Raw genomic sequence first — 12,468 nt, 5'->3', positions numbered from 1 at the left:
TTTTAAAAAGAGACTTTTCCAGTTGATTACAGTTTGTATGATGGATTATGTAGAAAAAGTAGAATTGGGCTGAAAGATCTATCACTTTATCACCTCTTCAGGTTGTAAATCGTGTTTTTAAAAAGTAACTAAGTAACTAAGTAATTAATTACTTTTGAAAATAAGTAATCAGTAAAGTAACGGGATTACTTTTTGGGGGAAGTAATCAGTAATTAGTTACTGATTACTTTTTTTCAAGTAACTTGACCAACACTGTTTATGACCTTTACTTAGTTCAACCTTGGAGACTGACTCACGTATCAGTTCTGGAGACTTATTTTAGCTAAACAGTTTAGGTCTTATCCACTCCATTCAGGTAACAGTTAGTCATAATATAGCCAAGTCATGTAACTAACCCTCTAGTTTCTGTTTAGTTGTATATCAGCTAATGTATCCTTTGCCCCAGCTAGTTCTCTAACTTTGCTGAAAATGGAGACTAGTAATGTAATACTTGTGACCTTTGCTCTAACAGCCTTTGTGCTTGTTATTCCTACAAGGAATTTCATTTACGTTGCCTCGTGTTCCCATATTAGTGTTGTTCCTGTTACTATGGCCCTTACTTCTTTACTTTTAGAGAACTTTTTAAAATAAGCTAATCTGACCTACTGCCGTAGGGAATATCTATAGGCTTGGTATTACTATTTTATACAATCTGACACTTTTAAAGAGAAGGGCTGCCTTTCTCTTTACATCCTGTTTAAGCCTTAAGAGCTCAGTCAGATCTTTGACTAGAAGAATACTGGTTGTCCATTTTAATTTGAAAAGCTGTGTGTTTACATTTTGTTCTGTAAGAAATATGTTTCTTCAATCCCAGTCATTATAATTCACACTCTTAAAGCCTTCACATGCACTTTCAGACACACTGAGGGGCTCCTCTTTTCATTTTTCAGGACTATAGTGCCTCTTCTCTTTGACATTTTCCCTGCACATGTCTGCTTAGTGAATGACAGTCTCTCAAATATCAGCTTAATCCAATAGCTTTCAGGTCATGAAAGATTCAGCTCTGGCTTTACGTGCTAAGAAAAGCAATGAATATGTGCCCCCAGAGAAAGGTGCGAGGGTGTTTTTCATTTTACACACTAAAACGCTGTATTTACCCACTCCGAGATTCATCACAAATATAATGTCGAGTCTGAGCAGAACAGGCAATGCTTCCAGCGTGTGAAAATTGTATAATCATGACACAGTACATGTCTTGCTCCCGGCAAATCAAAAATTATGATACGATGAGGTTATGTTGTAATTTGTATGCGCTTAAGATCATAATCCCTCAAGATTTCAGTGCTGGTGGATGTGGCTGCACCTGTCATTACTGTGGTAACAGTGAGTGTGATTTAATACTATAACAAATGTCCTCTGAGAAAGAGAATTGAACAGAATATGCTGGATAATGTGATCATATTCCACTATGGCTTAAAGGCCTCTTCTCAAAAGCTGTGGATCAGAGGTCGATACTTTCTTTTTCGTCACAGAGGGTAAAAATACAGAAACTTTTACCCTCAAACTGCCTGTTTTCTTTCGTCTGTCCAATTCTATTGTCCCATGATTGGCTTTGGTGTGATTTAATATGCCAGTGTGTTGCATATTTCCCTAAATAACAAGGGAACCCTCATTAAGAGTAAGAGTAAGTATGCCTCTCCTGCCTACAAAATTCCTGTATGATCAAAAACTGAGGAGCTCTGAAATTCTGAAATATAACATTTAATTATAATTATTGTCCTTTTTTGTGTAGGTGAGAAAAACAAAAAGTTAGCTGTATAGTTTTTTTCCTGTAAAAACCGCAATTAATCAACAGCTTTCCAACATTCTCACTGCTTTAAATAATCAAGCTCTATATGTGCGCATTTGTTGAGTGCGCTCACAATCACTGAAAAGTGGAACGTAAACAAGTGAAAAATCCATGCTGAGGAGAGGCAAACAGTTGTGTTCATGCTGGGAAAATCTTTTGATTTACTTTCCAAGTTAGTAACAACATGTCATGCAGTGGGGATGCAGTCCTGGGAACGAGGCCAGGCCTGGGCGATTAGGTGCAGATGATTTTGAGGATGAGATATGGGTGTATTTGTTAGTTACGGATGGCTATGACTTAGATTTTGTAGATCCCCACAACTGGACTGCTTTTCAGGGTCATATGGTTTCACTTTGCAACTTAAAAGTATGGCATTTTAATCAAGAGGACTCTAGAAACACTCTTCTCAATGGGTTTGATCGTGCATATCACAATAAATACTGAGCCCTTGCCCACACACAATCTGTAGCTACCTTTTTGTTTACTGCGGCATTGTTAGAGGACATACTCCTATCTATTTGATCTGCACAGAGAGATTGCGTTCTATCTAATTTAATGGGTATTTGATTTTCTTAAAGGAGGGCCTAAAATAAATTGCACCAGAGCCCTTTCTTTAATCTACCATCCAGAACTGGCAAGCTTCCTAAATTGTGTATCTCACATCATTTTCTGTGTCAGATGCGGAAATAACAAGGGCAGGTTTAAAATGGTTTGCCCAAATAAATGCAAGGTCAGCACTGTTGCAAAACTACAACAATCCTGTATCTTATCACCCTTATGCCAAACATCCACTGCTCCCTTCTTTTTTTTTTCTGTTTTTTATTCCAGTACCCAGCTGCTCTGATGAACCTTGGTGCCATCCTCCACCTGAATGGGAAGCTTACCGAAGCAGAAGCCAACTACCTGCGGGCTCTCCAGCTCAAACCTGATGATGTCATTACCCAGTCGAACCTGCGGAAGCTGTGGAACATCATGGAGAGGCAGGGACTCAGGACTAAACGCGCGCTCGGGATGCAGAAAGGCGATGTTTGAACTCCTCCCTCACTGATGATGTCATCTCCTTCAGAGATATGAAAGAGCTGGTGGCTCAAATTTCACTAAAGACTATTTCTTTAGCGATTCAGCTCACAGTGCTTGTGAAAGACACTTTGAAGGTTTGAGGGCTGGGATTCAGTGGACATGTGCTGCCTCACAGTATGCCATATTGCCATATGGTAGCTCAAACTACTAAAACTAACTTCTTTTGCATACATTTTTTATAAAATGCTATGATGTTAAATATACATTGAAGTCAAAAGCAAATAATTTGAAAGTCCCCCAAAAATTCTTTAAGGTCTCAAATATCAGCTAATTATTAGTTGATATAATCTAAACATCTGGCATGATTTAGAGCACTTGATTTAATAAGAGCATAGATTCAGGTGTTAATTCTTACAGAATAGATTTTAAAGCGTGGGCACTGATGGGTAAATTACTCAAGTTGTTTCATTATATCAGCTAGTTTAACTGAAAGATGGACTTCACTACCACACTTGTACATGTCAGATTCTATTTGCAGGTCGTAGGGAGAACTACTGTGTGTGTGAAAACTTGTGTAAAGTCTTTTGTTGCTCCCAAAGGAGCAAGTGATGTCACTTCAGTCAGTGCTGATTGAGTGAAAGTTGAAGGGATTCTGGGGGGCAGCAGTTACAAAGAAGCAAGCTTAACAGACCAGAAGCATCTCTATTTGAGTTTCGTTACTTGTGGCGCGAAATTGAGTTTCGACCAAATTGTTGTCTGCTAAGCTGCATTATGGGCAATGTAAGCACCATTTTTTTGGTTGTTTTGGACAAGGAAGAAGGTCTTCTTTTGCTTAACTGCCCAGTGATAATGTTGTAAGGGTGCAATCCTAAATAGGTGGATTATTTTTTTAATTTTTATAATTTTTTTTGTAAAGAAAGGAAACGAAATCCCTGATGGATTGCTCAGGATAGTCTAGCTTTGAATTTGCCTCCTAACACACTCAATTAAACATTAAAAGCATGCAAGTGCATAAACATCTTCTAGAACCGCCTTCAGATAAAGTGCTGTACATTGCTCCGAGCACATAAAGGAATAGGTTTGGACATAATGTGCAGCCAAACACGTCACTGACGATTGTTTGCACGTGGTGCATTTTAAATTCTCGTGACTGTAATGATTAAAAATTCCTCAGTGGTGCCAAAGCTTGTACTGAGTCTTTACACCTCTCGTGCCAAGCAAGAACTTTTCTTCACTCCTGTGTTCCTCGTGTCAAATAAAGATGTTACATTTCATGTGATCAAATTTAATTTATTAATATGTTATTTTCTTGTGAATATGCCAACACTGTGCCGTTTCATTGTCGTATCTGCCCACCCTTTCTCATTCCTCGCAATAGATAGGCTACAGTAGGCAAAATGACAACTATATTGAAATGGTTTCATATGTGTATTTTTGTTCTCTCTGCTCAGGGACATCAGGTTGTGATTCCTGTCACAGAAATAGTTTGTGACACAGAGAGAGCTTTTAAAGGATTTTAGAGTTTTATGCTTTTTTTTTTTTTCCTGATGATTGTGATGTTTGGTTAAATTAAAGGAAATGTGTAGCTTAAACAGTGTTGTGTTTTGTAAAAGTGAACCTTTTTCATAATAAAAAAATGATTTTTTTTATTTTAGTGCTCCATAATGTCGTCCAGGATGCAAGTCAAAAGCATAAATTTCAGACAGAAGTCTGTGGTCACAAGGATACATAAACTCACCCTAGAACCAGGGTGGAATGATTATACAGCATTCATTTTTCACAATAAAAAAGGGTGAACAAGATTACATTTATTTTGGAATTTGGAATCCACACAGGGTCAAATGTACATACAAGCTCAAATACATGCAATAAAATCTTTTGATAAGTGGTACGGAAGGTTCTACAATATCTTTTAAAATTATAAGGCCTATTAACTAAATGTTAAAGATCAAGATTGACTACAACTGGTAGTTACTCTTTGCCAGAATAAAAAGCATTTGCTTGATAGCACTCATTGGAATGACCAACACTCAGAACATTGAGAACGTCTAAGGAACTCGGTGAAAAGCTAAGGAAATTTGTAGATTTTTACAGGGCGGAAATGGCTCTAGGAACCATTTCTAATCAGCTGCAGATTTCAAGATTATCAGTTTAAACCACTGTGTGTGAATATTTGTATGTGTCACCATTTTATTAAGGTCTGGAAGAAGACAGAAACTGTCACCCATCAGATGAGAGGTTCCTGAACATCTTAACCAAAGCCTGCCATGAACTGGAAACTGCTGGAACACCAGTGTCCCTGTCCACATTGAAGTGAGTTTTACATCGCTGTGGACTGAGAGTGTGCTGACCAAGACACAAGGTCTTGCTCCAAAATCAACACCTTCGAGCTCGACTGAAATTTGCAGCTTCCCACATGGACAAGCCAAAGGCCTTATAAAGAAATGTTTTATGGAAAGGCCACACAAAGACTCACCCGTTTGGCCACAGTTGCTAAAGGTCAGCTTTCAAACCTGAGAATATGGTACCAACTATCAAGCACGGTGGTGGTAGAATAGAATGGATAAAGCAGGCTGACATTAAGCTTCTGGAATAGCCTTTGAAAGTCCCAAACTCAACCCTACTGAAAATGTGTGGACTATGTTAGGAAATCAACCAATTAAAATGACCAAGAAGAGTGGTCACATATCCAGCTACTATTTCCAGAACCTTGTTGATGTCTGCCAAAATTGGTTGGTTGAGGTGCAGTTTGCATTTAACTGAATATAAGTGGGGATGCCTGTATATTATTGAACTTGCATGTATAATTTTGACCTTGAGTGGATTACAGAAAATCCATAATAAATCTAAACATTTGCACCTAATTCTTGTTTTTTTTGAAGTCATCAAAGATCTAAGCTGTACACCCTGGAAAAAGAACAGCTCAAAGAATTCAATAAAAACCCCAAATTACTGTGACATTCATGTAAATGATAAATGTATGTAAACTTCTGACTAAAACATGTTGTTTAGAGAGTCAACATTTGTTTGCACCTCAAAACACAAACCATGAATGCAGTTTCTGTGCAGCTATGGATCTTTGTATTTCTTGTCGCAAACTGAATGCTGTCTCTTGATTTAAACAGCCTAACCAGAAGAAGAAATTTACAATTATTACCAATGTTTGCATTGTATCCAGCCTCAACAAATGTTATAGAAACACATTTGTCCAGAACACTAAACCTTTCCCCTAAAAAAGGAAGTCAAAATATGAGTGTTAAGTCAAGCATCAAAGTACGTACCAAGCCCCCCAGGCTAGATTTGCACATGTAATAGAGAACTGACAAGACTAATTACAGACAGAGCTGTTTTGACAAGACTAGTGTGAAGTGTAATAAGTCTTCCACAAGTCTTCTGAGAAGTGACAGGTTAGTACTATATGTCAGAATGCTGGTATATAAAATGCTATATGAACAGCAGCTGAATACATGAATTACCATAAAGCATTAGGAATGAAGATATATATCAACAGCGTTCAGCCATCAGGGTCTTCTCTTGTGTAACAAACTGCTAGTTTAAGAGACATGCACCCTCTTGGAGTTGTTCCTCCATTATCTCAGTTATGCTGCTTCAGCCTCCTGCTGCTGTGGGATCTCCCACTGCACCTCTCCTCTACTCTTCAGTCTTCATATTTATTGACTCTGTGTCCACTCTGTGCTTCCTCTGTACATTTCTGTACATAATGCTTGTCGTGAAGTTGCACATTTCTGACCAACCTTCTGTGGCCCACACAACACTAAACACAATACTTTTAACATAGCTGTAATGTATGTTTGTTGCTGCCACGCCAGATATGACATTTTAATCATGAGTTTGATTAAAAATGCTAGTTTTAACCTTTGTATTGAATTAATTAGTTTGTGTCTCCTCTCCAGGCTGTACTTAGCTTCCATCTGGTTTGGACCTAGGAGCTGCTAAATCAGCCCAGGCCCTTTTGAGCACTTCCTTTGCAGTGGTGGGGGGTGGGGGATCGTATTTCAGGGATTTTCAGATTATAATATCTGCTTTTACTCAAATATATTTTGGTTTGATTTTCTGCACTTATATTTTAAAGCTTTAGTCTACTGTTGGTGATAAACTGTGTTGTTATAAGTCATACTAGCCATACTATCCAGTATTATATGGTATATGCAATGAAACCATTAGGAGCTGCAGCATTGAAAGGATACACATGAATACATTTATAATTATGATCAGTTAATATCATGTGTATTTTGTATATAAATAATATGTATATGTTAGTCTGACAAGCATCACTCCACATAATGAGCACTTTTACTTTCGGCACTGGACAACAACCACAGATAAACAGACTTCATGTAGTTAAAGTACACAGTTTGCCTCATGCTATGCTCAGGACAGTAGGAGCAAACAGTTCCTATTGCAACAACACTTTTTTTTTTTTTTTTTTTGTGGGAGTAGATCATCCAGGAGAACACTGGACAGTCAATCAGCAGGTGGAGTTTTCCTCACTCCCAGCTGGATCATTGCTGCTCAGACCGAGGCTTGCACTACGGCAGCATCAGCTCTCCTTTTTATTAATGGCATGACCATGACCATGACATGCCCCAGCTCAGGTAGCTCCGGCACCATCTCTGACATTCTGATAAAGGTCAGTGTGATAAATAAAATAAAATGAAGCTAAATGAAGCTTTTTTTTTTTTTTTTTAATTTTTTAAGAGCATCCAAGACCCAAAATAGAATTATTAAGTATCACATTCCAGGATTTATTCCATCTCATGAAGACTCTCAACAATGTTGAGTATTTGAGAACTGAAATGTAATTTTCTCTCCAACCCTGTTACCTACTCTTGGTTTCATTAGAAGTGAATAGTGCCACAGTCTCAGTCTCCCCGCTCTGTCACTGACACACACGCACACATACTGATCCACTAATTAGAGTTGGTCTTTTCATAAACTCAACATGTTGATATCATCTGATCAAGCAGACATCAAAGACTTTGTAATCACATGCCAGACTCTCTGAGCACACCAAGCTGTAAATATTTAAGAGGATATCAAACTTGACTCACTTATTGAGTTGAATGAGCTCAAAGTCCTAGTTTCTAACATTTTAAAGTGTGCATTCCAAGTTAGCATAAGTCTGTAAGGACATATTTTGTTATGTAATAAGAAGAAGAATAACAGCACAGAATAAAGTATGTGCTCATTATGTGCTGAAAGACATTTGTGTTGAAACACCATCTGCTGGATTGAATGAGTCCATCATACCCAGAGGACCAATTAATTCATGTCAAATAGTTTCATGAGCACTGATGACCTGGCTCTGGAAAACAGGTCCATCCAATCAGGGCACAGCCACACAAACTTACCAAACAATATAAAATTATTTTTTCCCCATATGTTATTCAACAAAAAATGAAAAATTCTTTCACTTCTTATGTCACACTAGAATTAAAAATCTGACTCTACAGCTGACAAATCGGCCCCTGTCTAATTTAGTCAAGACCATCTGTGCTTCTTACTGTACTTTACACTCAACCGCCAATTAACTGTAAGAAACTGTTTGTGTTTCAGGAGATGAAAGGGATTCACACATGAGGGCTGCATGTGTGTGCGGGAGGTTCGATTATTGCCAGATACTTTGGGAGCAACAGCTGGAAACACTGTTAAACTACTAAAAACCACACTATGGGTGTGAAAATGAGGCAGGGTCAGATAAACGGTTCGACCATCTCCACTTCACCTGCAGCAAACATATGGGAGTAGGGGGAAGGCACATGGGCAGTTCCTTATATCGTGTATCAGCAAACTGAATTTCATCAGCATTTCTTAAAAACATGTGCATTAATGTCAACAAGTTGTACTTTCCTGCCATAAATCATTAAAACGCTAACACATTTTTTGTTCAGTATAACTGTAATTTGACATCTTAATCAAAAAATGAAATAATAATAAAAATATTGTTTACTGTTATTAAATAGTTAATTAATTTTTTTAAGATTTAGCATTAAAAAATAACATTTTGATTAAAGATCTTGCACATACTGATGGATTACTATTACAGAAACCTATTTAAAAAAGATTTAAGAAAAACTTTATTGAAGACTTAAGAGAATATAAAACACTTGTTCTGCATAAAATGTGATCCCTGTGTTTGATGTACAGTATAATATCTCTTTCTAGTAACCTCTTTTGTGTGGCTATTAGAAACTCGCAGATATGTCAGATCTTTAAAGGGGCACAAGTCAGAAATGTTGGAAACCAAAGGTCTGAATTACATCAAAAAATCCTAACTAACTAACTAGCAGCCCAATTTTGCAAATAAATGCAGTGGAACGGGAGGATAAAGTTGCATAAAATGAAAAGTTAAGTACCTTAAAACTGTAAATCTAAATCTGGTAATTCAGTTAATGTTCTTTCCACTTATAATAGTAAAAATAAATTGCCAAGACAAACTGATACATCTAATGCAGACCAACTGATGCTGACCTGTGCCAAGAATGAATGAAAACTGTATCAACAGCAACCTCTCCTGACAGTTTCGGTAAACTACAGCCAATCATTTTAAGCACGTGTTAAACAAAGCATCAGACGGTGTGTGTAGTGAGTGGGGGCATGGCCGTTTATATTTTATTTCATTGAGACTTCTTGTTGGTATGGGGGAGTATTTGCTTTGGGTGTGAATGGAAAATGCCTGTTGTGACATATATGGTTATAAAAATATAACCATACACGTGAAACAGGTTTTCAAGTGAAGTTTCTGTTTTGTGGTGAAAGAGAATCTTCTATAATGAACACGCGTTTCGTAGCCTTAACTGTACCAATTTAGAAATATTATAGCACATGTAATGGTGAGTTCTTTCACATAAGGAAGATTTTGTGCTTAATGCTGTTTTATTGCTGGGGCAGATGGGCACAGATGTTCTCTCTGATATTTATTGATTGTGCAGGTTTGGTTCTCAACATGCACAGCTGGCAAAATCTCACAAAATGAATATCTGTGTGTAGGTTACTGTGTTTATAGCATGAAAATATTTAAAATCTCAATAGTTGATTAACTTTTCCGATGTCGTAAAATAAAAAAGCTCCTAGAATGAGACATTTTTTTGTATAATTACATGACAGTACATTTAGAAAAAGACTGAACAGTATGGTTTGTTTGGAGTTGTTTCTGAACAAGCCACAAGACCTCTGCAACAATGTCCTTTGAACAGATGAGACCGAAATGGAGTTGTTTAGCAATATTGCACAGCAATATTTGTTGAAAACACCCATCCATCCATCCACTTCAGCTTATCCAAGGGGGGCTGGAGTCTATCCCAACAACATGAAGCTATATTATTACTAAATTAAATAGAAATAAATTAGATGGGAATCTACATTACATGACCACAAGTATTATATTCAACTATTCTAATACTAAGCAGTAGCACCTGGTAAGTAAACTCATTTTTATTAGTACTTCTGATCCAAAGTAATGAAATGTAACGATAACTTTGCTGACAGATTATCTTGCTGAAAACGACCTAGTTTACTGGAAACCTTTCTAAAAATGTTTAAAATGTAGTAAAAATGCTGTAAAAACTTCATCGAAGCCATCAGGAGTTGTGCTTGAAATGTACCGTTTGAGGTAGCCATGTTGATCTTGCACATGTTGCGCTCAGCTGTACTGAATCAAATACTCCGGATATATTTGATTTGGATCAAAAATGACAAAAATATTAGGATGAGAGACATCATCAACACAGCTGTCATGCAAGTTTTCAGGACTCCCATGATCGGGTTTTTGGAAATGAGATTGTCCAGCAACTGGTTTTCCAGTCATCACCCGAGCCAAAAATATAATTTTAGAGTGTACAGGTTGTGTTTTCCCGCCATAAACTGGCAGTGGTTTCGAGCTGCTCTTACTGTATCTGTCGGCTAATGCTGCATGTTTGGCAAAATAAATTCCTACGTAAAAAAGAAACTTAGATCAGCTGGGAAGAAAAAAGACAGAAGAAATGGTAAAGAGTTAGAAATTCAGATTTGCACAAAACAATGAACTTACCTTTGCCAAATACGTGGGCATGTTGTCCAGCTAACCGTACATCAAAGTTATACTTGCAAATATAATCCACATTTTTGATATCAGTCCCATGAAAGAGTCGTCTCTCTTGAATTTCTTTGATGCCTTGAATCCTCATCAGCTGTTTCTTTTTCCTTTGATGCAAATATAAAAATAATGGTAATAAAGAAAAGAAATTATTAACAAAAAACATAGTGTAAAACTTAACTTACCTGCAATATAATTCCCAAAGATCCAAATTCTGTATCCTGTTGATTGACAGAATGGTTTTGCCCAACAGCCCAACGGTCTTTACATATTCTTCCACTTTCCGATACTCGGGGGAGTGCTCACTCAGAGGGATTAACTTTAAAAAGTATCAGAAATCAGTTATTGCTGAAATATCTGTGGTTTTAATCTATGCTTCTAACTGTATTGTATATTTGTGCTCTAGCTGTATGGATTTTGGACATTAAGTAACATTTTTGTCACCTGGTATGGCGATTCGGGATCAAACGATTCCCAGGAAGGGAGGCTGAAACAGGAACACCTGCGGGAGGAGAGTTAAGTTTCCATTGTGCTGAAACTTTCACTTTCATTTTGATAGAAACTATACTGACGCTAACTTGTAAACCTCACTGCTGTTACTTTTGAGAATATAAAAATTGTACCTTTTTTCTGTGTTGCAGCTCCTCCTGATTCTTTTTTGCCTCGTTGTGGTGAGGTCTGTCAGTAGCATTTCTACACAGAAACACATGTATTAATCTGAGCCAAGTTCTTAATGTGTGAATGAAGACTGTGAGGATGAAAATGCACAAAAATTACCAGAGAAATCAATCCTGTAACTGAAAGAAGATGTGTTCAAAATATCCTTGGAGTTTTTCAGGTAAAACGTGTCAACATCCTCACTGCTAAAGGTGAGATTGTGGTCATCCTACAGAAAAGGGACAAGAAAGTAGAAAAGTAAGCTTTACTTTACTTGACATTACATAACCAGGTAGTGTGGTCTAAAGAAATACACAAGTTACCTCAAACTGGTGCCAATGTCCACAGTCGGCCAGGTAATACCACCAGCAAGGGGTGTCAGATGTATCCATATCCTCTTCTGTATTTTCCCCCATTTTTTGTTGTTGTTGTTTCTTGTTGTCAGAAATGTAACTGATTATATCATAGAAAAAGCTGAAAAATTAACCACATAGTGTGATCTAAAGAAATAAACAAGTTACCTCAAACTGGCTGCACTGTCCACAGTCAGCCAGGTAATACCAGCACCCAGGAGTGTCAGATGTATCCATATCCTCTTCTGTATTTTCCAACATTTTTTGTTGTTGTTGTTTTTTGTTGTCAGAAATTCAACTGATTATATCAAGAAAAAGCTGAAAAAGTAACCTGCTTCCTCTCTATGACTAAACTACTGGTGTTTCTGACTCCTCATGAGTCAAACCTCATTCAAATTCAAATTCAAATTCAAATTTTTATTTGTCACGTACACAGTCATACACAGTACGATATGTAGTGAAATGCTTGGACAACTGCTCGTGACCTAAAGAAAACAAAAAAGGAAAAGGCTATG

The 12,468-nt window shown here is 37.2% G+C and overlaps 2 protein-coding genes across 2 annotated transcripts in view; one reads left to right on the top strand and one right to left on the bottom strand.

Annotated features, from left to right (window-relative positions):
• LOC308399921 (protein O-mannosyl-transferase TMTC2-like) overlaps positions 1–5,478 on the top strand; it is a 72,415-nt gene extending 66,937 nt beyond the window's left edge. Inside the window, exon 12 of the mRNA XM_080887339.1 lies at positions 2,657–5,478. Within this exon, the coding sequence (XP_080743465.1) occupies positions 2,657–2,860 (204 nt within the window). The 3' untranslated portion in view covers positions 2,861–5,478. The remainder of the gene's footprint in view (positions 1–2,656) is intronic.
• A 4,951-nt stretch (positions 5,479–10,429) lies between these two features.
• On the bottom strand, positions 10,430–12,126 carry LOC308399137 (protein mono-ADP-ribosyltransferase PARP11-like). The gene is made up of 7 exons (XM_080886162.1): positions 11,924–12,126; positions 11,721–11,829; positions 11,567–11,636; positions 11,388–11,445; positions 11,129–11,262; positions 10,899–11,050; positions 10,430–10,801 (listed from the first exon to the last, which is right to left on the bottom strand). Exons 1-7 carry the CDS (start codon positions 12,014–12,016, stop codon positions 10,512–10,514), a joined length of 906 nt encoding a protein of 301 aa, XP_080742288.1. The 5' UTR covers positions 12,017–12,126; the 3' UTR covers positions 10,430–10,511.
• Positions 12,127–12,468: the final 342 nt, after the last annotated feature.

Source organism: Rhamphochromis sp. 'chilingali' (assembly GCF_963969265.1).
Source record: "Rhamphochromis sp. 'chilingali' genome assembly, chromosome: 7".
NCBI lineage: Eukaryota > Metazoa > Chordata > Actinopteri > Cichliformes > Cichlidae > Rhamphochromis > Rhamphochromis sp. 'chilingali'.
Note: the sequence above shows the minus strand (reverse complement) of the source record. Positions and strands in the feature narration are given on the sequence as shown.